This window comes from Anastrepha ludens, chromosome 2, assembly GCF_028408465.1.
Source record: "Anastrepha ludens isolate Willacy chromosome 2, idAnaLude1.1, whole genome shotgun sequence".
Classification (NCBI taxonomy): Eukaryota; Metazoa; Arthropoda; class Insecta; order Diptera; family Tephritidae; genus Anastrepha; species Anastrepha ludens.
The window spans coordinates 24908554-24935873 of record NC_071498.1 but is presented as its reverse complement, the minus strand read 5'-3'; the positions used below and the strand labels follow the sequence as shown (position 1 = coordinate 24935873).

Sequence of the window (27320 nt, the reverse complement as noted above, 5' to 3'; positions counted from 1 at the left end):
AAAGTATACTACAAAAAAACGACAAGTTTCAAAAACGAACAAAATTGTGCCAAACTAAATATTTGTTGTAATGCCAAACAACATATAAACTTCAGCAATATATACTTATACATATATACGAAATGTATAAGAACAACCAAAATTAAGAAAAAAAATTTTTTTTTTTATTTTAGTTTTTATTTACACAATATATTTGCTTATATTTTCGTATATTTTTCCAGTACTCCTACTTATTGTTCAACACCTTTTTTTTCTAAACTAGACTACTTTTCCATTTTTCGAATACTTTTTTTCTCTCCTTTTTTCGCTGTTCTACAGAAAATTTGTTTTGAATAGTTCAAATTAATTTATAAGTATTTTCGATAATTTCACTTAAATGTCGTAAATCGCATAGTGCATTTTCACTGATTTTCATTTAAATATTTATTAGTTCATTCTTTTTTATTTTGTATTCAAAAATACACTACTTACATATAGCCAAAAACTTTACTAAACATTTTAGTTTAAAATCGAGGCGAAATTCGTAAGGCAACCTAAATTTCGTATTAGTTTTTGTAAAAGTAGGTAAGTTGTTGATAGATATTTTTGGGTTTCAAAAGATTTGCAATTAATTATTAGGCAATTCTTAGTGGCCTTAGCCTTTATTGATAGTCTAATCTAATGAGTACTACAATCCCTAGGTAGATCTAAAGTAGAGATACACCCGAGGGGACTAACAAAAGTTCGCTAAATTGAATTGAAAAAAAAGGATACAGTTTTTGTGTTTTTAGTTTTTATGTTTAATCTTCATTGTCTTCTCCACATAACCACCATTAATTTCAGTAAATTTTTTGAAACTGTAAATCCTGTAACTGTGCTCAAAATCGCGTTTGTGCAGCTTCTTAAGTTCAGCGGTTATTATCGCTTCATAGCAACCAAAGAATTTTCCTTTATAATTACAAAAAAAATTTTGGGAAATAAACAGAAACAACTCCTGGCAAGATCCGCAGAATATGGCGATGTACGAATTTCTTCAATGCCAGAAAGCGCAAAGAAGTTACTTGTCCATTCAGCAGTGGGTGTTGGCGCATTAACGGAAAGAAGTAGCGGCGCAATTCCTTGTTTTTCCTATTCTCAAGTAATTTTTTTAACGCGTTTGGTAAGCAGTTTTCAGCATATCATTTGGCAGTTAGTGTCTGAGAAAAACAACAACAACAACGGCATAGCAACTACATACAAGTTTTGCTTTGGTGAAGTAAACCGAGATCATCACTTTTGTTCTTGACTTTTGCTGCCTGACTTTCAGAGGTGGATTTGTTACTTTCGGGCTTCATACCATGAAGCACTGTTTGGTTTCCGGGTCATACCTAAAAAACAAAACAAGCTTCATCACCTGTTACGGCCACATTAAAGTTGCTAGACTCTCCGTTTTCGATTTTTCTTAAAAAATATTGTGCGAAATTTACTCGTGCTTCTTTTTGACGCTCATTCAAAACCCACTCCTGGAACCCATCAAGCAGATTTCTTTATGTATTGCAAATTATTATGCAGTATACGCATACTGGGGGTGGGTCTCTGGAAATTTTTCGCTGCACAAGGGCCACATTTATCTCGTCAGTCGACGATTTGGGCGGTCTTTCTCGAGGCTCATCCTCCACAGAAAAATGTCCAGTCTGGAATCTTACAAACAGTCTTAATAAATGGAATGCCCATTTTACATGCATTTTGGAACTCATTGAAAATTTCCACAGGCTTAAGTTGACGTCGAAAACCGCAAAATGTTCAGTAACGAATTTTCTTGCTGCGTCGCTGGCGGAATTTCCATTATTTTACGTTTTCTCGTTTCCATTTTAACCGTTTTTTCTAAATATTTAAATGAAACGTCGTAAGACTCTAACAAACCTAATGACATTTTAAAATTTTCCAAAGAAAAAAAAAGAAATGCATCGACTTACCGAACTTTTGTTAGACCCCGCGTAAATCGCTGAATTTCGAAGAAGAAAATCCTTAAAATGACAAGAAATTTGCTTGGATAATGGCAATTAGCCCAACTAAACTGTATCTACATTTTATTGTGGTACGAGGGTGACTATTTACATCGTAAGTCCAAAGAAGTCTAAGCGCTGTTGGAGGCTAGCTGACATTTCTAATGCAAAGTTCGTCACTTTTGATACTCATTCAGAAAATTTTGTCATTTGAACGTGAAGAAATTAACTTTCGAGTGTTTTCGTGCGACGACTTTGTTAATTTCCGATGTGAATAATAAAGTTAAGGTTGCATTGCATTGATAAAGTTAGTTCCACTTTTTGTTGTGAGAGCATAAAACATTTTCCAACATTTTTTGAAATTCTGTTAATTTAAGGGGACCGTCCAGATGATGCGCTAAAAAAAAGCTATTTTTCGGATTTATTTTTGAGTATGTAATGAAAGATACAGATATAGATATTGTTAGATATAATAAATAAAGTCTTAAATTGTGTAACACAATTTTTTTTTATTCATTTTATGTATTAATGTACAAAATGGTGGCCGCGCGTAAACGCCTTAAAATCGAAGTGCAAAACGGTGCCAAGCAGATCTCGGGAACGGCTAATCTGAAACACAAAAATCAAAATGGGTTAGATTCAGTATAACAAATACTAGTTAATGCACCTATAAAAATCAATATTTATCGAAAAATATCAAAATGGCGCAGAAAAGTTGAAAAAAATGCACTTTTTTTCGCTGTTTTTTTTTTAAATAAACACTTAGTAACAATGCAAAATTTTTATATTTAGTATGTGTAGATTATGTGGTTTAAATTTCAGAAGAATCGGTCTAACAGTTTTTGTAAACTCCTTGGTAAAGTTTTTAAAACGTTGTTTTGAGAAAAACGCGTTTAAAGTTTTTTTAATATAAAATTGAAAAAAATCTTACCTCGACTCAAATAAAAAATATATTTACACTGCTCCGAACTCTCTGAAATTTAAACACAATATTTCTACATACATATACTTTCGAAAAATGTAAAAAAAAAAAAAAATTGATTTTTTGAAAGTGCTAAACTAGACGGTCCCCTTAAATTCATGTCGTTCCGCTAATATAGAAGATGAAGCTTAGTTAGCCAATAATAATTGATAAGCCAAAAAACCGTGTTTGCATATCATCAATAATAGCGGCTCGTCTTCCTTATCAGTGTAGCGTATTTTAAGCTGAAATTCTAGCCATGCATGAGACAGCTGTCTGGTTAGGCTAAAATGTGATTAACTTTAGGAAATCTATATTTATTCTGATAGCCAAACGGCGATTAAATCTCTTGGTATGGTTCAAGGGAATTGTAAGGCAGACAAATTAGCTCGCCTCCCTCTTTATATGGAGATTGTAGGTTTATCTCTTTCAACCTACCTGAACTTCGTATTAAAAGCAGCACTGGTACTTCAGCCAACATGAGATGGGTTGATAGTCTACATGTCGCTACAAAAATAATTTGGCTAAAATGGGACGTTAGGCGCTACGTAATCGGTCAAGGAAAAACGTCTCCATGTTAGTTAGTTGCTTTGATCACAGGCCACTGTCTCCTAGGTCGACATGCTGAAAGATTGAATGTACCGTATTTCAACTATTACAGAAGCTGTAAGAATGAGGAGAAGAACGCGTCTACCAGACATTTTATTTGTCACTTTCCTCGTGGTATGCCAGTAGGTTTAGATACTTTGTCTCTTCGTGCTTGAATGATACTAACGGTTGTAGGGATATAAGTGTCAGCCAGGTCAATGAGTTTGCACTTAAGTTGAAGTAGTTTTCGATAGGCTATACTGGTATACCTTGAGGCTTTTGTTTGCATAACTTGCCATATTTTTACGTCTCATGTCTTGCAGGTCAGTGGAAGTTAAATGGGGAATTCCTATAAAATCTCTAAAATTATAAAAATGTCTATGTCGTTGTAAAGCTCATACTGCTAATTGTTTTATCGCCTACGATACTCGCCCTCGCCAACGTGCAAAGGTCCAAAAATCTCCCGCAGAATGTTTCTCCAAAACACTCCAGGGGACTCCGCATCGGGTATTGAGAGCCTCAATTGCCCAGCTAGTCCAAAGTAGCACTTGTTGGCAAGAGAGATTCCCCCATTGGATTTCAAGGCTTCCCACTGTTAAGCGCACTTAATAGGGACCCTCGTAAATTTCGAAAATATTGTTATAAATGTGTTGGCAAGTTAAGTAAGGCCAACTGCGTATATTATTTTTGATGTTTCATGCGCTCGAAAAGTTGAATTTGAAAAATTTTCGGATAATATGCCAAGCGCAGGCGTACTCAGCTATGGCGCTCAACGGATGCTAAGATTTAATTTTTTTTATTAATATGTTTTTTGTTTTTTGTGTTGTAATTCACTACATGCTGCCATACTAAAGTTTTTGTGTGAAAATTTTATATATTTTTTTTTGTAATTTCCCCATTGCTACTTTTTTACGAAAGAAAAGGCGTTTTGGAATCATTTTGTACACATAATCAAGTGCAGTAAGCTAAAGCAACAACAACAATTGCACAACTTTTCTCTGATACTTCAACTCGTACTTCGCACTGCGACCACGACCACGTCACTCACAACCATACATACAAAAATACGAAAATTCATACACTATCGTCCATTTACAGTGTAAAACCACAACCTAGGACACAAACCCAAATTAGCTGAAGGAACAAATTTTCGCTAATTGCTTTTTAAACTCTGCGCTGCTTCTTACTGCTCTTCTCTTACTTATTTACAACTTTTGAAGATTTACAATTTTTTTACGATTGTCTTTTGTTTTTAATTTAAGCTATTTTCTAATTTTAATTATTATTAATTTATTATTTTTTCTCTTTTTTATCTTTTCTTTACATATATATTCTATTTGTTCACTCATTCGATGCGTTCATTCGTTTAACTACATACACACGAATATATTCACGTTATCGTGCAACTCTATATCACGACAAAAAACATACATACATACATATGTACATGCAATAACAAATAATACGAAATTCATAACAATCAATTTAATGTACCCCTGTTATTTCTAAAATACCGATTCGGAATTACAAAAATACAAAAAAAAAAAAAACAAATACAAACAATGAACATTACTTTTTATTCTACGCCCTTAATTTTGCTCTGCTCACTACATTCACTGCTAATTAATAAATGAAAATTAACTGAATTAAATAAATAAATTAAAATCAAACAAATTCCATTTACCATTCATTGCCGATTTTTGATTCTCGTGCGATTTTCACGAATTCTCGAAACGAATGAATCTCTGTGTGTGTGTATGTACTGCCTTGTTTATTCGTACCACCACTACTACTACTACTACTACCACAACCACCACCACTACCACCACTACTACTACTACTACTACTACTGTGTTATCTTAGGCACATGGCATGACAGTAAGTCCTGCGCCAATCACAATCCAAAACCATCCGTATATACACGCTAGTTATCCTGTTATACCAAATTATATGCAGGTAAGCTGTCTCTTATGTTTTTTATTTTTCAATTATTTTGATTAATTTTATATTTTTATTTTTAATTTTGATTTATTTTTTATTTTTGACAACTTATTTGTTAATTTTGTTGGTTTTTTACCCATTTGCGTTATTTTGCTTAGTTTACCTTACCCCTTATATCGGATTGATTTAACCTCCTATGCGCTGGCTACTTATTTATGCGTAAATAACTATTAGTTTTGTTGATAGTCAGGTTGTTTGACCCTAATGTTGGCTCATACTCATTTTGAAAGCATGTTTTCCCACCTAACCCTAACCGCTGCTATGCATCTCTGTATATTTTCATGACCCTAACAAACTTCATGAGTTTTGAACAAAAAACAAAAAAAAAACCTTTCCTTTTGTTGTAGACTTACATATAATCGAATCTATTATAGTTTATAACCTCATTTCTGAATCATTAGTTTTGTTAACCTGAGTAAGGCTTCTGCCTCTTCCTCTTCCACTCTTCTGAAGCCAGTTATGAAAGGAGAATGTGCTTACTATTATGGGATTTTCGATAAATCGTAGGTTTTCGTAAAACGTTTTTGAAACATTTTACTACGTTTTTAAACAATTTACTACTTTTGTTTTAAATATAATATTTTGTTTTTAAATTTAGTACTTTTTTAAATTTACTACTATTTTAAATTTACTACTTTTTTTAATTTACTATTGCACTATTTTAAATTTACTACTTTTTTAAATTTAGTACTATTTTAAATTTACTATGTCTTTTAATTTAAAACTGTTACTTTAATTTACTACTGTTTTTTTAAAATTAGTACTTTTTTAAATTTACTATTTCTTTTAATTTAGTACTTTTTTAAATTTACTATTTTTTTTATTTAATACTTTTTCAAATTTATTATTTTTGTAACTGAGAACTTTTAAAAATTTACTACTTTTTTAAAATTTACTACTTTTTCTTTCATTTCTGTTTTCATTCCTTTATTTTAAATTTACTACTTTTTTAAATTTGGAACTGTTACAACGCTTTTTTTTCGTTTACTACTTTGTTTCTAATTTACTACTATTTTTTAAATTTACTATTTGGTTTTTAAATTTACTATTTGGTTTTTAAATTTACTACTTTTTTAAATTTACTACTTTTGTTTTAAATTTACTATTTTGTTTTTAAATTTACTACTTTTTTTAATCTTAAATTTACTATTTCTTTTCATTTAAAACTGTTTTTGATTTACTACTGTTTTTAAAATTTACTAGTTTTTTTAAATTAGTACTTTTTTAAATTTACTATTTTTTTAAATTTACTATTTTTTTTAAATTTAGTGCGTTTTTAAATTTACTATTTTTTTTAAATTTAGTGCGTTTTTAAATTTACTATTTTTTTTAAATTTAGTACTTTTTTAAATTTTTTATTATTTTTTTAATTTATAACTTTTGTAAATTTACTACTTTTTTTAAATTTATTGCTTTTTCTTTAGTTAACTATTTTTTTCTATATTAATTTACTCCTTTATTTTAAATTGACTACTTTTTTAAATTTGGAATTGTTACAACTGTTAATTTACAACTTTTTTTCATTTACTACTTTTCTAATATACTACTGTTTTTTAAATTTACTATTTTTTTTTAATTTAGTAATGTTTTAAATTTATTATTTTTTTTAATTTAGCACTTTTTAATATACTATTGTTTTAATTTACTACTATTTTTATTTACCATTTTTAAATTTACTACTTTTTAGTTATGTTGAATCAATTAACTACTTCTTTTCTTAAATTTATTACTTTTTGGAAAAAATGTACTGCTTTTTTTAAATGTACTATTTTTGGGGAACAAATTTAATACTTTTTTGAAACAATTCAGTTCCTTTTTTTAAACTTGCTACTTTATTTGAAACAACTGACTCCTTTTTTGAAAAAAATTACTACTTTTTGAAACAAATGACTACTTTTTTTAAATAAATTATAATTTTTTGAAATAATTTACTACTTTTAGAAACAACTTATTACTTTTGTTAAACAATTTGGGACTTTTTTGAAGCAATTTACTACTTCTTTGAAAAACTACACACTCTTTTAGCCTACAATTAAGCTGCTTTTTTTTAAACTATCATTTCTACAAAACTGAATTTGTGCTCTCAACTTAAGGCTTAAAAATATAATAACGAGGGATAGACATTTTAGGGTCCGCATTTATTCTGAGTATAAAAGGTGTGTTGCCAATATTAAAGTAAAAGCTCAGCCTAATTTTAAATCTCAAGGGAAATAACTTATAGATAGTTGTGTAAGAGAGCCCTCATAACGACTTATGTAGGTATACTATCTTAGGGATTTATGCTACCTTTTAGATTTAATAATGCGGGCTTGAAGCCTCATTAGTTGAGGAACTAGTTTTCATCTTGTGCCCAGTAGCATCCAGTAGGTATGCCTTACTTTCAAGTGGTAACCTGTTAGTATCCTTATCCATGTGCATAGAGATATTTTCCACCTGTACAAGAATAAATAAATATTGATCCTGATTGTTAAACTTAGTTTGACTTGTAAAACTGGTCCTAAATGCTGGCACTGGAAAGCCTCATTCTAGCCTTCGATTTAGGTTTTTAAATTTTTTTTCCGTGCCTAAAAATATGCAACGATTAATTGAGAATTTGAATCGCATTAGGACTCGAATTCGAGGTACGTGATTCGGTGGTTAGGTGCTTGACATTCTGAGCTAAATTTGGATATCAAAAGTTGCTTTAAGTCCGTTCATGAATAAATAAATCTTGACGTTGTTTATTAAACTTAGTTTGACTGGTAAAATTGGTTCTAAAAGCTGGTACTGGAAAGTCTTATTATAGATTTTTGAATAAATAGGTAGGTAGGTGTGGACCATTACTTGCGAAAAAGTTTAGGGAAGAGAAATCATCTACAGCCGTCCAGTGCTGTTGATGTAGTGGAGGAGAGAAAAGGGATCTAGGCTGGAGAATTGCTTCCAGCCATCCCTAAAGGGCACGCTAAGGAATCTCAAGCGCCTAGCCGCCAGAGCCGGGCATTTGCAGAGAAAGTACTTACAGTCTCTTGCTCTGCAGTATCCCCACAGCTTCTGCAATAGAGTTTGAACGAAATTCCAAGCCTCTCCGCATGAATACCGATCACCCAGTGGGGAGATTTCGAATAAGTTCTTAAATTTTTTTCAGTATCTAAGATTATGCCCTTAATATGGAGAGGGAAATGTAGCTCAGCCCCCGCGGTTCACAACGGACCATTTCGTGGTCTAAGTGGCATCGTTGTCTCTATGTGCGATGCGGCTGCCAAACCTAACCTAACCTAAGATTATGCCCACTAGGCTCATTTTTTTTTTGTATATAAATCTATCAAGTCTTTGACTCTCCCAAAGTGGATTTTGTGTAAAGTTAGTTGCGTATTTTTTTTACTTACCTGTTTTCACTTCAATTTAATTAATTATTAAACTTTTGAATTTATATTAATTTTTTCATGCTTGCATTTAGTCAAATTAAAACTCCTTTGTTTTTAATTTGCTCTTTTGATACCTTCTTATTTTCATTAATTTTCTTTAAGCATTGGTTTTTATTGCATTTAATTTCGATTAGCGAAAATTAGTTGCGTACAAACTATTGATACTACTACTACTGCTACTACTACTAACTCCCTTGTAATCACCTAAATATTAAATTATTTAGTATAGATGCAGTTGCGACAGCATTTTTCATTTACAGAAATATTCTGGAATTTGATATTTCATTTAGTTAGTCGACAACCCTCACCTCTTTCTTTCTGTTTTGTGTCCTCTCTCATTTCTTCTAAATGCGCTTATTTACACCATTTCATTTTTGTTGCCCTAACCTCACTTTTACTTTCTTTTAAATATACTCGATTTTCGTTAAGTTCTTTCGATTTTCTTGCTCTATTTGATACCCAATTACTTGAACGTAGCTCTGACAGTGTTGCCCTTTTTCTGTGCGCGAAAACGAAACGGAATTCTCTTCTTTAAATGCATGTGTTCCTTTCGATTTTCCTTTTAGCGAAAATGTTTCATAATTGATTAACATACAAATTTTAAAATTTTACTAATAAATCATTTTTCTATATTTTTTATTTACTCCACCTCGTTGCTGGGCTTCAACGTTTCAACTTGAATACTTTTGGCTGATTAACAAAAATCTCCAATGATCTGTGCTGATGCTCGGCTTTGCTGCGGGCTGTACGGCTTTTGCGCACTTCCAAAATCAATTCATGTTTCAACACCATACAATTGGATGCCTTGAAACTACCGCCTTGAAATTATGACGAATGCTGGTGACGATTCCTGCCACTATCGGCGAATTCATTTTGATATATTTACCGTTGATCTGATTGATCTTTCATTTGATTTGATCTTCGCAATGCTTACGTCGAATTTCAATGGTACTTAAATATTTGCGTACATATATGGATGTTGTTGTCGTCCTACCCTCATTGTATATGTCAACGATCAACTTTATTTACGCGCGTCTATTCGTTGTCATTGGAAATGTGGAAACTTGCCGGCCGTTAACGACGCACAATTACACAAAAATCGGCAATTGTTCGAATGGATGAACGATCCATTTCGATTTTCACGAACTCATGACGCGTCTTCAACTCTGTACTTGTAGCAGGGAATGCCGGTGATGGGACAACCTATGATGGGTCAAGCCCCTTTGACTGGCGTACAACCGACGATGGCGCCAATGATGGCGGCGGCGCCGCAAGCGCTTCACAGTAGTGCGATAACAATGCAACCGCAATCACTCCAGCAACAGCCCAACGGTGGCAATAAGGCGGCGCCACTCGATCCATTCGGTGTGTTATAAGATGGCTGGCGTGGTTAGCAGCCATGAGCAACAACTACAACAATAACAACAACATTATCATAATAACCCAAACCAATAAGCAGCAGTAAAGCGCCACTGCTGCTGTAGCGGAGTAAAACGTCATCAAACTACAGCATAACAGCATAACCAATCAACTAGTTGGACGATGGGGGGAAATACAAAAACAAAAAAATGCAGAGGAGAAAAAACAGCAAAATGTTTGGCTGAATGGGCGGGGCTGATAGGGGGTGGATGTGTCAGATTTGCCGCTGTTTTCCTTTGTGGGGGCGCGGATGCGTACGCTAAGCGTGTAGTGCAAGTTGTGAATGAGAAATTCAAAAAACAAGAATTATAAAAATCAGTTTCAAATTATAAATAAATTAATTAAATACAATTAAAATAACATTATGATTATATTACATTATATATATTATATGCATAAAAAAAATCAAGAAAAAATGCAAAAGTAAAAGAAAAGAAAATAAATGCAATGAAGACGCGTTGAAGTTAGAAAATAAACCAAGAGAGTAAATTATATAAAAATGATTATTGTATTGTACTATTTCTTATAATTATAATTATTGTATTGTATTGTATAACTGCAAATACCATTACCGATCACAAAAAACGATTTTTGAAATGAATAAAAAAATAGCAAAAATGAAGGAATTACAGAAAAAAAAACAAAAACACATAAATTACACGCCACATACTTACTATTATTATAAATAAAAGAGATATTATATAAATAAAACAGACACATATGCACACACGTGCATGTACATGAATAATGCAGAAAATTCTATATATTAGTGATGTAAGTGATACACAAAACAGGCATGAACATGGAAAATAATAAAATAAGGCCAACAGAAAAATATACGAGTAAAAAATAGCATGGAATGTAGAAAGAAAAATTATGAAAATTGAAAAAGAAGCTGAAAATGCTAGACAACCGGTTCGTGGTAGTGTGTGTAATATAAGCAAATGTTCGCGTCAAATATATGTTTGTAAAACAGTTGATATGCAAAATTATATAAAAAGCAAAAAAATTATGTAAAAAACAGCAGAAAATATATATAAAAAACAGATGAAAACCACAAAACAAAGCAAATAATTATATGAAAATGTTGAAAATATGCAGATTATATTTAATATATAAATATATGTATGTGAAAATATATATATGTACATATATATATATTTATAAAGCGAAACACAAGACAAAGAGCGAGCGGAAGAGGCAGAGAAAGTTGACGTTGCCGTTGCCGTTGAAATTGAAGCTAAGGAGTATAAAAATACTTATTACTGTTGCAAGGCGAAAGCTAATACGCTTACAAGCGTACATGAAAATCTTTGTTCAAGCTTTTGAGTGCAAAAGAAAAACTGTCACCGCATTTTAGATATAGACAGCCATACTTTATATTTGTGCTACACTGCATTTTTAGAGAAACAGCAAATTATGGGAAAGAGACGATATTTTTTACTGTGTTCAAAAGTAATTTCTATGCTTAACCCTTTGGGTACACAATGCAATTAACCCTTTTGCAACACCGCTCGAAAAGCGCGACGTACTCAAAATACCTTGCGGCGACAAGACTTTTACTGTTTGTTCTAATGGAAAATAATGTTACGGGATTACCAAAATTATTTATTTTCCTCAAGGTTAGGTTAGCCTGGTTGACAACAAGCCACGCATAGACCTTTTGGTCTCTAGCGATACCAGATGGAGACCTCAAACTTTAACAAAAAAATAATTTATTGCGGATTACTTCGTTTTTCGTGATAAAAGAGAGCTTTGGCTCGCGGATTATTTCATTCCTGGTGGTAAGCGATGCCTTTGGTAGCGCGCGGATTATTCCGTTGAATAATGAAAAGGGTTAACAGAGGTGTGTTTTATGCCAGAATTTATTTATTTGTATTCATGATATCCCTGCGCTCCTAGATTATGTTAAGGTAACTTTAGGCAATTCATATTCCAAAAAAAAAAAAGTCCAATTTATAACAAAAGGCAAATTATTTATAATTTTGTAGCGTGTAATATTTTTTACAAAATTTTTCACCAAAAAGTTCTTCAACACATCGATCAAAATCACTACTTTCTTCGAGACTGTCGCTATCTTACTTACTTACTTTGCTGGCAGCTATATACAACCGATGTCGTCGGTCTTGGCCGCTACCAAAATGTTGCGTCAATCGGTTCTGCATTGCGTGCCTTGACGCCAGTTAGAAATACCAAGGACGATTTCCTGGGCCTACCGTTAGACGAGCTAGACGAAGTCGTCGGTGAATAACACTACACTGACAGGGTTAAGTATACTGCTACAACAACAACAACCAAGAGCAGTCTGGCCTTCGTCGACTTGGTCTTCGCAACGAAGAAGAGGACGACCTGTTTTGCGAACATTTCGAAAAGAGCACTTCTTTTGGTAGAAGATTCCATTCCAGATTCCATTCGCTCAACGTAACAGCCGCTAAATTTTAATGCGCTTCACTGCGTTGATGTCGGCGTACAGTTCGTACAGCTTGGGACTCCATTTTATTGATAATTGAACTCTTACTTATTGCAAAGAATTTTTCGCTCGAAAACTCCTATCGATGTTCGTCAATGTCCAGAATTCGGTGTCATACAGTAAGACTGGGGAGATGGGGGTGATTGATAGATCGTTTTTTTTCGTCGCTTTCATTTTGGTAAAATGTACCCTCTATTTCTGCCATTATGGTGCTGTCGATCCCAAATAAGGTTCAACACAATACTGAAATTATTTGTTCTGTTGCAATTGATTCATTTTACTCGCAAATAAACAAGAATGAGCAAGTCAAACATTGCCTCCATTTCAATGACGTATCAGAACGTTGAATTTGCGAATTTGTCCAAATGCACCCAAAGGGTTAAGCGAGCAAAAAGTTTGCGTTTGTAAGAGCAAATGAAGTACATAATTTTATATGCATAGATACATACATACATTATAAACTTACAAGTGTCTACAGACCATCAGCTGACCAACAGTGGTGGAGTATTTTGTCCTCATTTCCACCATTGCAAGGATAATATGAAAAATGTGACGTATTTTTTATATACTTGGCATTTTTTCGCTCTTCCAACATAGGAATGAATTTTAACATGTGAAATGTACAGCTTAATAAAGTAAATTATTCAGCTCGATCATAGAATCCATCGCAGAAAAACCTTCGGAATACGAATGTCTACTACGAATATGAAAAAATTGTAATCGTGGGTTTCATGTGAACTCGAAAAAAGTGCTCCCAAACTGAAATGTAAAATTTTGATATTTCCACAGCAGCTGGTTCAATGTAAACAAGAAAATTGAGCAAAGAACCTTTAAGTTTTTTATCAATTCCATTGAATTTCCAGATTAAAATGTATTTGTTGATATGTGCGATTATTTAAATAGAGGAGAAAAGTGAGAGAAGCAAACGGAATCTCAGTATTCAGCGAAAAATATTGAGAGATGCAAGCCACACTCTCTAAAGCAGTGAGTTAGTGATTCAGTAAAAACAGTCAGTGATTCCCCCGACAGTCGTTGCCCCGACAATCGGTTCTACGTTACCGATATGAAAAAGAAATCCATGATTTAGGGGAGTCCATTAGAAAATACACCGAGAAAATAATGGATTTTTTTCCCCCAAACTAATATTTGAAAGCACGCAAATGGAAGGTTCTGCTTCATCCACTGTATTGAGCAGGTATTACACCTTTCTATTACAGGTTGTTTCGCCACGTCCAGAAAGCTTTGGTTGGCCATCCTTCCATTCAAACTCAATATATTCAAATGGAAAGTTCGCTCAATTCGTGAAGTACCTCAAAACAAAAAAAAATCTTTTTTCTTGCGAAGAAGACGTCTCATAATTAGCGACGGACAATGTCTAGAATGAAAGAATTCTACAAACAGTTCTTAAGTTGAGCTCAGAATAGTTAATACTGGAAACAGTCACCGTGTGACAGCGCAGCCCCCTGTCAGCTGTTACGATCAAACTAATGAGAACCCCATGTAAATGAAAAATTACTTCCTTGCGTATCGTAGAATCGTAGATTTGATTGCAGGAGTTTTGAAAATTCCCGTAGAACCCTGTCAGCTGATTGCTCTCTCACCACACAGTGTTGCCAAGCAGTACATTTCGAAATCATTTATTTTAAAATAACTTAACTCATTTTTTATTAAAATAACTTAAAAACACTGTTGAATAATGTTAATTATAGATAAATGAACTATTTGCATGTGCTGGTTTTGGGCTTTGGTTTATTAAACAATGAAAAATTGTAACTGATAACGCGGATGTGTGAAAAAGTGTGTCAGCAAAAGTATCAATGGTAACATTGTGTAGATACAACCAAACACATACACACACAAACCGATGTCTTGTGTAAATATATAACTAAAAGAACGCAGTTGTTCTCTACGGGATGAGTTTTGCTCAGTTTTGTGCTCGTTAGGGGCTGCGGTAAGGGACTACGATACGTCGGTCACTGTTTTCAGCATAACAAAGTAAAGTTTGAAGTATTTTTTTGAATAAAATATTGCATTAAAATTCCGAAATTCAGTGCTCGATAGGTAAAATCTGATCTGCGGACTCATTACACTCGTTTTTTTCTCTTGGTATCTGTACCATTTTTGTAAAACACTTTTCTACTAATACTTAAAAATTGTTGAAAAAATTTGGTTGTAAAAACTTTGTACAGGGTGAACGATATGAAGTGTTACCTATTCAAAACAACATAACTTTTTTGTGTGAAATTAGTTTTTATTGATTTCAAAGACAACATTTTTCAAAAAGATTACAATTTTAACATGCATTCACTTTATCTCGATATGACCACCTTTTGCCTTGACTATAGCCTTCAAACGGTCAAAAAATGAGTTACATGCTGCACGAATGTGATCTGGAGGTATTTTAGCCCATTCTCGTATAATCGCTTTTTTCAGCGCATCCATACTGGCATATTTTTTAGTCCTCACCTTGCTCTCCAAAATGGACCAGATGTAATAGTCCATCGGATTTGCGTCTGGCGAATTCGAAAGCCATTGTGTGGACGAAATGAAGGGTGGAACATGATTTTTTAACCATTCTTGGTTCACACGAGCTTTATGAAACGGTGCCGAACGTCCATGGCCTACGACCGAAATGTTTGCGTGCCCACGGCTCTAAAGCGGCTTCTAAAACATTTTCCCGATAATAAGTCGCATTCACTTCGACACCAGGCTCGATAAAAACGATTGGAGAGCTCCCATCAGCGGTCATTGCGGCCCAAACCATTACTTGCGATGGGAAATTGCTTCGCGTGACCATACGTAGGCTCAAATTCTCGTAGGAGCGTTCGGTCAAGTAAACACGATCGTTTTGAGTGTTTATGAACTACTCAATTGGGAAATTTTTTTCATCAGAAAACACAATGTTGGGAAGTTCGCCACGTTCGTGCAAGCGCAACAACTCCTTTGCTCTTTCGCACCGAACTTTTTTTGCTGGGGTGAAAGATCGAGTGCTTTTTGGAACTTGTAAGTCTTGACCTTGAGCTCATTTTTCAATATGCGTCGAATGCTGTCTTGCGATATTTTCAGTTATTTGGCCATTTTTCTTACACATCGACGTGGATTTCGTACAAGTCGAGCCTTCACTTTCCGAATCATCTCTGGCGTTGTTGCGGTTTGTTTTGGTCCACCTCCATAGCGTTTTGCAATGCCACCAGTATCATTGTAACGTTTTATAGTGCGATACACATTTTATTCACTTTGAGGTGACTGAGCTCTCGAACAATGGCTGGTTGTGATTTTCCAGCCAAATATAACGCAATCACACTATTACATTTGAATTCCATCACAGAAAAAAAAAAATTCAACAAAACAGAGACGCAAATGCTTTTGATGGCTTATAAACAATATATTGAACTGTCATTAGAACAATTTTGACGTTGATGTCATGAGCTGTTTTACAGATACAAGCAGTGTGAAGTTGGTAACACTTCATATCGTTCACCCTGTATACTCCGTTTTTGGAATTGTCGTATACGTTAAAAAATGTCAATAAATCAGAGACGTCTGCCTAGTAAAATGCAGCGTGAATAATATATGTATGTATGTATGCATGCTTACCTATATCCAAAACCCACAATAAGCTGTCATTTTCCTTTCTTTACTTAGGATGGAGGAGTGGTATCACAAATGACGAAATCATGGAAAAAACAATAATGCTAATACAATCGCTTTCTTATGCACATACGCGTAAATACATATGTAAACATTTAAGGATACTTGTATGTGCACTCTAATACTAAGAAAAAAATGAATGCCAATTATAATTGTAAATGCTCTGAAACTGAATTCCTGGCGTACTTTGTTGCAATTTGCGATACGATTTCTTTTATTTATTTTTTAATTTTTTTTTATATTTTTCTAATATTTTTAAAATTTTTTTTTAATATCTATTTTAATATTTTCACATTTTATTTATTTTCTTACTATGAAAATGACAACTTTTGATAATTTTTTTGAAGTGTTCATCAATTCTACTTTTGTAAACGTGAGTTTGCTGCATGATTCAATTATTAAAGGTTTGCTCACTTGTGACATTAGAATTCTGACACTCCCTTAAATGCGACCTTTTGTAAGGCTCACATCGCAGCCTATATTTGGCAGCCATCGGCCTCAGATTGTCAAAATGTCCATCTTTCACGCGCATTGCCCCCTCTATGATAACCTGATTTAAGCGGTATATCCGGATGTACTCCATATCGTGGTCCATATTGGTCCTGGATGTACCTAGCAAGTTCTTGCTCATAAGCACATCCTTCTGAAAGTGAAATGTTTTTCCTACATATTTTACTTTTCCTCCACTTTTACTCTAAATTTCTAGAGTTAGCAACCCTGTGTCTTGCTAAGGGCGCCGCTTTGTCAAGAGGAAACGAGAAAGCTGCTTACTGAGCAAACCTTTTATTATTGAATCATGAGTTTTATGGGCTTACTTTGCATAGACCGTTACTCAGCGATGGATTGAGGCAACATTATTTGATACGGATAGTGGAGTAGAGTATCACAATTATTCTGTATGATGACTTGGTTCAATTTATGTACACAGTCTTGGCCAAAAGTATTAGGCACCCCATTAATTACTGATTTTTTCGTTTTAAAAAGTGAAGTAATGATCTTTTATTAATAAATCAGTACAAGTAAAAGAAATTAGTGATAAAAAATAATTATAAAAAAAATACCGAGAATTGTTCGATAAAACGCAAAATAATTGTTTAATCATCAAAATTTATTTTGTGGCCTTCAAAAGAGGCTCCATTCGAAGCAATGCACAAATGCCAACGATTAGGCCAGTCATCAGAGCACCTTTTAAACGCGTTTGAAGAGATGTTCTTCAGCTCCGTTTAGCGAATTCTCCTTAATGGCCTCTATCGACTCAACGCGGAGTCCGCAAAGTGGCAATTTAAGTTTTGGGAAAAGGAAAAAGTTACAGGGAGCTAAATCCGGTGAATACGGTGGTTTAGGGTCAAAAAGTGTTCACAATATGAACCTTGAGAGACGGTGCGTTGTCATGGCGCAAGGTCCATGAGTTTTATACCCACAAATTGAGCTGCTTCCTACGCACATTCTCTCTCAAACGTCGCATAACTTCCAAATAATATTCTTTATTTACCGTAGCACCATTTGGAATGAATTCCGAGTGCACGACACCATGATAATCAAAGAAAACGAGTAGCATGACTTTCACTTTTGACCGACTTCGATGTGGCCTTTTGTGTTTCGGCTCATGTGGATAGCGCCATTCAGCCGCCTGTTGACTGGTTTGCATGTCAAACTCATATACCCACGTCTCATCTCCTGTTATGATGCGCTGGATAAATGTTGGGTCCGCATTCACTTGCTCAAGCATGCTTTCAGCCACCTTCTTCCGATGAACTTTTTGAAAGAAATTCAACTCTCTTGGAACGAGTCGAGCAGCCACGCGTCTCATGCCCAATTGGCGGTGTAAAATGTTGCGAATTTATTCGTGAGACACGCTAAGGTCACGAGCTACCTCCCTCAAACTTAAATGATGATTTTCCAGCACCATTTTCTTGTCTTTGTTGACGTATTCATCCGTTGAAGACTTTGATGGGCGACCAGATCGGGGTAAATCTTCCACGACTTCTCGGCCCTCTGCAAAAGCCTTATACCACTTTCTGCAACATTTCCAACAATTCGGCACACGAAATCCCGTTCAAAACACAAAATTTAGGACAAATTCTTCGTTTGATATTTCATCCATAGTTGATTGATATAATTAAATGCCAAAAACAAATTAATTAACAGATCTCGCTCAAACTCTGCGACACTGTAGAGGCCCGTTGTATCAACATTCCAGCAAAAAAAAAATGAATAATTCCCGATATTTAGTCGACAGAATGTAAATAAATAATTTAATAATATTTGGTAGGTTCAGCCTTTGCTTTGATAACAGCAGCACTCCTCTGGGGCATGCGGGGTACAAGCTTTGCATGTTCGGCTTTACTTGTGGCGCTCCACTCATGAATTAAGGCATTTTTCAGCGCTGTTTACGTTGTTATGGTGTGTTCCTTTATTTTAGGTTTTAAAATAGCCCACAAGATCTGGAGACTGTGCTGGCCTATCTAACAAAATAAAGTTATTGCCTTCAAACCCACGCAACGTAGTCGCTGATTTGTGTCGACCAACATTGTCTTGTCTTAGGAGGGAAGTGCGTTCCAGTGATGGAAAATAACCTTTTTGAAAATCATTCGACTTTCTCGATTCAAACAAATGCCAAATACAAAGAAATATGCCGACCTGTCTGAAACTTGTTGTGTGTTTTTCCAAGAGAAGCTATTAACTAATCATAACCTCGATATGTGCTAGTAGTGCTATCTCTCTCTGACTTTTCACGGACTTTGAAATGATCCTCTTAAGGGGGGACACCGGTTTAGGAGGCCGCAATTTTTGTGTTTTTCGTGAATTTTTTTAACAAGGAAGGAATAATCAGAAATTGTTCAAACTTAGAGGGTATTTTATTCATATTTTTAAGTACACTTTCAAATTTTTTCAAGCTATTTGCCGGAAATAGTGGCGTTAGGGCGTGCTGTTCATGGACGATCGCCATGCGAGTATCTGGCTGGTGGGCATTCCTGAAGTTGTAATTTTTCTCAGTAATCAACAACAATTTTTTTTTCATTCACAACATGTTTCCTAAGAATATGAACCTAATTTTGATAAAATAATATTGAAAATTGCATGTTTTTGAGGCGCTTGAACACAATGCCATTTTTTCATCTATTTTGCTTAAAGAAAATATTTTTAATGATAATATAATCCAAGAATTAGGTTCATATAAATTAGAATTGAATAAAGAATACTCCCCAAAAATTTCATAACGATTGGTCTATAACTTTTTGAGCTAGAGTGCCCACCAGTTGAAAAAAGTTGTTTCGAGAAAAACCCCGTTCTAACTACCGCGCGCTGCGGTGCCGAACCGACGGGCGGTCACTTAAGTGCTCATAGAATCGGGAATAAGGCGAATTTCCTTTTAAAAGTTTTACCACATATTCTTGAGTAGTTATACTAACATTTTATGCAATAAAAAAATTTCGATTTTTTGATCAGTCTAAACTGGTTTCCCCTCTTAACTCTTTTCTTCTATTGAAGAGTGCTTCATGAGTGCTTGGTTGAGTTCTCCTCCAATTTTTGGTGCGTAGCCTAGTGTTGTTTTAGAAATGGACGAGCCTACAGTTTTATGCCGCCTCCGCAGGGCACTTGGTGTTTTAGGAGACGCTTATTCATGACATTCAGAGTTTACATTTTGATAATTCAATATTAGTTCTTACGGAAAAAATTCCCCAAACCTAATTGAGTTTGCTGCGCAAGTAACCTTCAGCTGCTTTCAGATCATTTCATCCGGCGCCTAAGCTTTAACAATTTTCGCAAATGTGGCTCAGAAAATAAGTTTTGGACTCGTTAATTCGCAGCAGTTTAGTGTTTTGTGCGTTAGAAGGTTAAATTGCATTTTTTTGTTTCCGTTATTTGCACAAATCAGTTTTCCAATATATTTCGCGAACACTGTTTTACAGCCGTTCACGTATTAAATTTTATTGCAGTCACAATTTTACGCTTTTTGATGCTAATGTGACGTTGCATGTACGAACGTCTTTTAAAATTGTGCCAATACCGCAAGCATGAAAATGCTTTGTTTTTTAATGTTTTTTATACATTTTTTTTTTGTTTTTTTTTTTTTAATTTATTTTTTAATGTAGTAAAAATTTATATTTTTTAAATGTGACTTCTCCGCTGTAAAATAATATATCTCGATTATGGAGAACCAACTTATTTGGCGTCAGCAGTTAAAAAAAATATTAGATTTTATTAAATTTTTATTGAGTTGGTTTTTAGGCTTTTCCACACATGAATGTTCAGTAATTTAGTAATTTAAATATTGCATTAGAATTCAAAAACGTAGTGCTTGACAGGTAGAAAGTGCTATGTTGACTTAAGTTGTTTTGTCAAAAGTCCATAAATGTGTATGTAGGTATTACTTTATGTTCTCAAAATATAATATTAAGCATTCCAAATTTAAAAATTAATATGTATTTATTTTTCACCATTGTGTCTGAAACGATAACGTTTTAAATATTTTCGAAATTTTTAATTCTTTTTTTTTTATCATAAAATATTGAAAAAAAAAACGTGCAGTCTGCGTCAAAAAAAAGTGTACACCACATATCGTTAGGTTTTGATTATTTACTTATTTATTTTTAAATTTTAAATATGTTTTTATAAAAATACAGTTCATACTGCAATATGAAGCAAAATTTTGAACTTTGTGTAAAATTTGTAAAAATTCGGGAAAATTTCACTAAAATTTTAAAATTTTTACTTAGAATTTTAAGAAAAAGTTCCGGTATGCAGTTTTATAGATCATTGAATTTTGGTATCATAAAGTGCAAGTCTTAAGTAGATTAAATATCTCACTGATTTTTGAGAATTTTTTTACGGTGACGGTATGGAAACAAACACCCAACACCGTCAGCAGAAAAAAATTTCAAAAATCAAAGCGATTTTTGAACCACTTGAGACTTGCACTTTATTGCCAAAAAATTTAATGATCTATAAAACTGCATACCGGAAATTTTTCTAAAAGTTCTCAGTTTGACATTTGGATAAAATTTTGCCGAAATTTTACAAATTTTATACAAAGGCCGAAACTTTGCTTCATATCGTAGTAGTTGTGTATAGTATGAGCTGTATTTTTATAAAAAAAGTAAAGTAGCTTTCCGAGCAGGCAAGATTGGAAAGAGGGGAGAGTCGGTACGAATATGGATACCTCTGTTTTCACTGACGGATCCAAAATGGAGTCTGGAGTGGGAGCGGGGTTTACTCTAAATCAGCCAGCATTTCGGTCTCCTTCAAACTGCCGGAAACAAGCAGCGTTTTTCAAGCAGAGGTCTTCGCGATCCTGCAGGCATGCAAAATGCTTCGGGATCGCTGTTAGGAGGGAGATATTAATATTTTTTCAGATAATCAAGCTGCGATCAAGGCCCTGTCGTCGCCGTATTGCAGCTCTCTTCTGGTGAACTCCTGTAAGGAGGAACTCAAACGTCTCGAACGTGCAGGAAACATTTCCCTAATCTGGGTTCCTGTGCACAAGAATATAGAGGGAAATGAAATTGCCGATGAGCTTGCCAGGAAGGGGTCGGCAGAACGGGTTACAGTTGTCACCGTCTCTTTGTCCGTCGTTAAAGGGAAACTACAAAATTTCTTTCTAAGAAAAGCGCAAGACAGTTGGAGGTCTGTCTCATTGTGTGCTATTTCGAAAACACTATGGCCTCAATACGATAGAAACAGAACGCTTAAGGCGATGGGAATCCCCCGCCATTCAATTTCCAAACTCATTGCGGTGTTCACTGTTTACTGGGTGATCGGTACTGATGCGGAGAAGCTTGGACTTCCGTACAGCCCCTATTGCAGTAGCTGTGGGGATCCTGCAGAGAAAGAGACTGTAAGTACTTTCTCTGCAAATGCCCGGCTCTGCCGACTAGGCGCTTGAGATTCCTTAGCGTGCCCTTTGGGGATGGTTGAAAGAAATTATCCAGCCTAGATCCCTTTTCTCTCCTCCACTACATCAACAGCACCGGATGGTTGTAGATGGTTTTCTCTTTCCTAATTTTTTTTTCGCAGGTAGTGGTCCACATTATGGTATCAAAACGGCATATAAGTGCTACTTGAAGTGTACCTGAGGTACTCTTGCCATCTTACCTACCTACCTACCTACCTATCTAAAGTAAATGAAATTACAAAATAAATAAATAAATATTCAAAACGTATCAATATCTGGTTTATATTTGATTTTAACGCTGCCAGTATGTTTTTCCTACATTTTTTATTGCTATTTGTCACTGATGTGGAATTTCTCTTTTTGCGAATTTATTTGGTCTTATTTTTCGTATAATTTGACTATAATTCACATCTTTGCGAATTATAAAATTATTATTTATATATTTTTATTTTTCAATTTTTATATTTTCATATTTTTTAAATTTTTGTTTTCCAAAATTTTTTTTATACAATTTTGACTTCCACAGGCGTTTAAGGTTTTTCGCGATCCCTTTTTTAATTTATAAAATCTTTGTTATTTATTTTTATCCAGCTTTTCTGTGTGTTCCTTTTTATATAGTTTCAACAATAACATATTTTTTTTTCAAAATTTTTTTTTTTAACTTTTCAAAATTAAATTTGGTTGACTCGAAAAGTCGTTTTTAAAAACTTGTATTTGTAATCAAATAATTTTGTATCTGTTTAAATTAAATTATTTTCTCCTATTTACACCACACAGAACGCCCAACTCATAATCGCATACATATAAAATATTATTATTTATAGTTTATATATAATGTTCGATGATATATACACACACATATACAATTATGTTAAATATTATGTACCCATAGGTATCTGCTTATGTCTTCATCTGCCTAAAACTACAAAATTTGTTTGTAAATACAGCTGAAAAAAAAAACGCTAAAATTAAATAGAAGAAAATGGCAGAAAGTGTGCAAAAGAATAAGGAATATTATTATAAAATACCAATACCGATAAAATGAACTGTTTTGTGTAAGTTAAATGATAATAATAACGAATCATACCTAGCTTATGATTATAATGATGACGATGATGATAATAAAAATAAAGAATTATTAAATGGATGCGTTGTGTTACTTGACTTTTTCAATTCCTGTTTATAATAGGCGCTTATGTTTGTAATAGCAATCTCGGGTAAACACCTTCCAACATTGTTTGCTCTTCAACAAAGATCTCTCAACAGACTAATACACTTTCACTGTGGTAACTCTGGACGTTAGAAATGCTTTTAAGACAGCTAGCTGGCAGCGTATACTAGAAACCCTCGCAAAAATAGGGTCGCCTTGTTATATAATCAAAATAATTAAGAGCTATTTCAGGGACCGTAAACTGAGGTTTAGAAGTGACAAAGGCGTTGAGAAGTATATCGTATCAGCATGGGACCTCAAGGATCAGTTCTCGACCCACTGCTGTGGAACCTTATGTATGACGGGGCTCTAAGACTGGATATGCCCCCAAGAATTAAAGTCAAGGGATTCGCGGATGACATAGCGGTGGTAATGGTAGCAAAACATATCCACGAAATTGAGAGGTTCGCCAGCGAATCAGTAAGCAGGATCAAGACTTGGCCAAAGTCTATGAAGATGGAATTAGCTGAGCATAAGACCGATGTAATCCTAATAAGCAGCAGAAAAATAGTATAAACTATAAATGTAAATGTTGGCAGTGTAATTATTAGTTCAAAACCCGCTACTAAATACCTAGGAGTGATGGTTGACAGTCGTTTAAACTACAAAACGCACCTGGAATATGGTGTGAAGAAGGTATCCAGTATGCAGTCCTGTCTGTCGCGAATAATGCCAAACAATGGCGGACCTAGTCACAGCAAAAGATTTCTCTATAACAGGGTAGTCAGCTCGATTATTTTATATACCGCATCGATTTGGGCTGATGCACTGAACTTAAATAGCTTCACAAAAAAAAAAAAAACTGACAGCCGTTTATCGGCTAAGCGTTTTGCGGACTATCTGCGGCTTCCGTACAATTTCAGATGATGCTTCCTTCGTTATAGCACCACTAATCCCCGTGGACATTTTGGCGAAAGAAAAGCAGAGTGTGTATATAAGACTATGTGAACACGATGGTAGCGCAAGTCGTAAAACTATTCCAGAAGAAGAAAGGCATCATTCGATCGCCTACTGGCAAGACCGGTGGAACAGATCACCGAAAGGTAGATGGACGTATGGGCTAACACCCATCCATGGATAGAAAGGAACCATGAGGAAATAAACCTCCACCTAACCCAATTCCTTTCAAGGCACGGAGTATTTCGAAAATACCTCCATAGATTCGGCCATGAGAGTTCCCCAAACAGCCCAATATGCACGGAGAGGGAAGAAGACGCTGATCACGTCTTGTTCCAATGCTCACGCTATGCTCCCGAAACCTGTGATATATTAAACGGAGAAAACACTATAGATTTTATGCTAAAATCGGGTGATAACTGGAAACGTATCTGCACGCATGCAAAATATATCCACAATGATCTAAGACGCGCAGAGATTCGCAGACGAAATAACTAGCCGCCTATGAGCTAACCAGTACCGTGAGGCAATTCCCTTTTTGGACAATTCCGCGGGTAGAGTGGTAGCTAGTGGAGAGGTGTTTAGTATGTAGGGGTAGCTGTGAGACTACAAGTCGTGCACACTGCTATTCCGGTATAGCAGTACTCTTGAGAGTTTCCTCTTCACGAGCGTCATCCCGAAAAAAAGACTAACACTTTGGTGTAATGGTCGAGGGCTAGAAGTACATAAATGCGGGGAAAAACGGACCTGATACTGTTTAGCAAGAGACATAAAACACCTGCTCTTAAACCAACGATAACGATGCGTAAGCACTTTGTCATGCTTTCGGTTCAAAGAAGTGCCGAAGTTGAATTTAAAAACTATACAATAAGGCTAGGAAGCCAGTTGAAAATATTTAAAAAAGCCAGGCTTACTGAAAATATCGTTCATTCGCCCTAGGTGGTAGTCAGAGGTCCAAAAAAATGATGATTTTCACTAATTTTTTTTTTTTTGCAATTGACTTATTTTACAAAAATAAAAACATAGCATTAACACATCATGTTTCGACTTAACTTTAGCAAAATTTCAAAAAAAAAAAAATAATAATAATAATTGTAAAAGTTATCGCTGTTTGTGTGGAGCCCGTTCCTCCAGTAGTCCTTTCCGGTGATCATCACAAGTCGTTGGAGATTTATCTGAAATCAATCGGACAAGATAAATGAGTTTTATTAATAGATAATCTTCTGCCTGATCCAAGCTTTTGTTTTCAAAATTAACAACATGGTGACCTCAGGAAATATTTTTCAGATTAACGAGAAAAAACCCATAATTATTTGTTAAAAAAAATCGAAATTTTTGAAAGAAAAAATCCATCGATCGGCACGAGATTTTTGTGTTTTTCAAAAGCAATATAAATTTTATTTAAGTCTATCAAGCGGTTTATAAGTTACAGTGATCACCAGTTCAAAAAAACATAATTAGTTTTGAGAAAAACGCATTTAAAGTTTTGCTATCGAGCTCCGGAGCGTCCGAGCGCCCTTTGTTAATTGTTGAATAACTCAAAAAGTATTTGTCGGATTCACTTCAAATTTTCACACAATATTTTTAAGATGTTATACTTTAGGAAAAACAAATAAATAAAATTGTTTGAAAATTCCGGCTATCCTTAACTCCATAAAACACTAAGGTCTTTTATAAACTTTTCCGCTATAACACGCCCGTCTTGACGATAATGAAAAAATTAAAAATAAATTGAAAACATTTTGAAATTTTTTATAGCGATTACTTAAAAGCGGATTTTGAGGAAGTTCAGGTGGAATTAATTTTTTGACATAAAATAACTTGCAATATGGCGTAAGATGAAATACCAAAAGCAGAAGCTGTTGGGCACTATCGAATATAAATATATAATTTATTAACTCTTCTCACAACAAATTGGGAGAATAAGACTGGTATTGTCCCTTGCAAAGCGAATGAAAATATAGGCGAATTTAGCAGTCTTGAATTGTGAGATGCGAATCTCCGCCGAATTCGCCACAAAATGGCGCACGAGTGTGGCAAAGGAATTTTCTGTATTGCTATTGGCGAAAAAATTAAACTCGTTTCGCCATTACCGTAAAAATTTGGCTACTGCTTATTCTGTTCGTATTGGAAAGGATGTAAGTACATTTTAATCTTATGTATTGGGTATTGGAAATAAGTTTCCGCCCTCGTAAAAGAGGTTTTGCTGCTGATACTATTTTTGTGTTCGCTCTAGTCAAATACAGGTGATTTGAAGGTGTATGTATATGTGAGGTCTTGATCACAGTAGTTGACATTCGTTTGAAGCGTAAAGATCCTTTTTGATCTGACGTCAAAAATGTCTATGTTCGTCCCGAAAAAAAAAACATTTGCGGGAAGTCATGCTTCATTATTTATTTATTTATTTATTTATAACAAATTATACAATAATAAATTACAGTATAAATTAAGAAAAGCAACACTAGCTACGAGGCTTTCAGTCGTCTTTTTAATAGAAAAATTGTGAATTTATTTAAGTCCCGTAAATGCAGTGGGATGAAGTGAAATGTAAGAAATTATACTGATTAAAACTAAGCGGTTATTGTTACAGAAGAATAAAATAAAATAATACTTTAATCTGCGCTAAATTAAATTTCAGATATCCTGGTTCCTTAAGAAATTGTATATTGCCACGATATTGTCATAGCTAGGTGTAGATAATGCTCTACTTAGGTTAATGTTGTGAGCGGTTTCGTACTCCTTCGTTACTGGGCATTGGTTAATCAAGTGCTCCATTGTGTTTGGACCCCCGCACAAAGGGCAGCAGGACCGACTTTTCCTGGTTAGAAGGTGTGAGTGGGTAAAAATTGTATGGCCCAG

The 27320-nt window shown here is 34.4% G+C and overlaps 1 protein-coding gene across 19 annotated transcripts in view; it reads left to right on the top strand.

Annotated features, from left to right (window-relative positions):
* Positions 1-23345, top strand: part of LOC128865583 (phosphatidylinositol-binding clathrin assembly protein LAP) — a 107068-nt gene extending 83723 nt beyond the window's left edge. For 13 of the 19 annotated variants that reach the window (XM_054105890.1, XM_054105948.1, XM_054105866.1 and 10 more), the window contains 2 exons: positions 5377-5469; positions 10097-23345. In XM_054105890.1, coding sequence (XP_053961865.1) covers positions 5377-5469; positions 10097-10294 — 291 coding nt within the window. In that variant the 3' untranslated portion in view covers positions 10295-23345. The remainder of the gene's footprint in view (positions 1-5376; positions 5470-10096) is intronic. The other 6 variants (XM_054105938.1, XM_054105974.1, XM_054105882.1 and 3 more) reach the window with 2 other exon arrangements.
* Positions 23346-27320: the final 3975 nt, after the last annotated feature.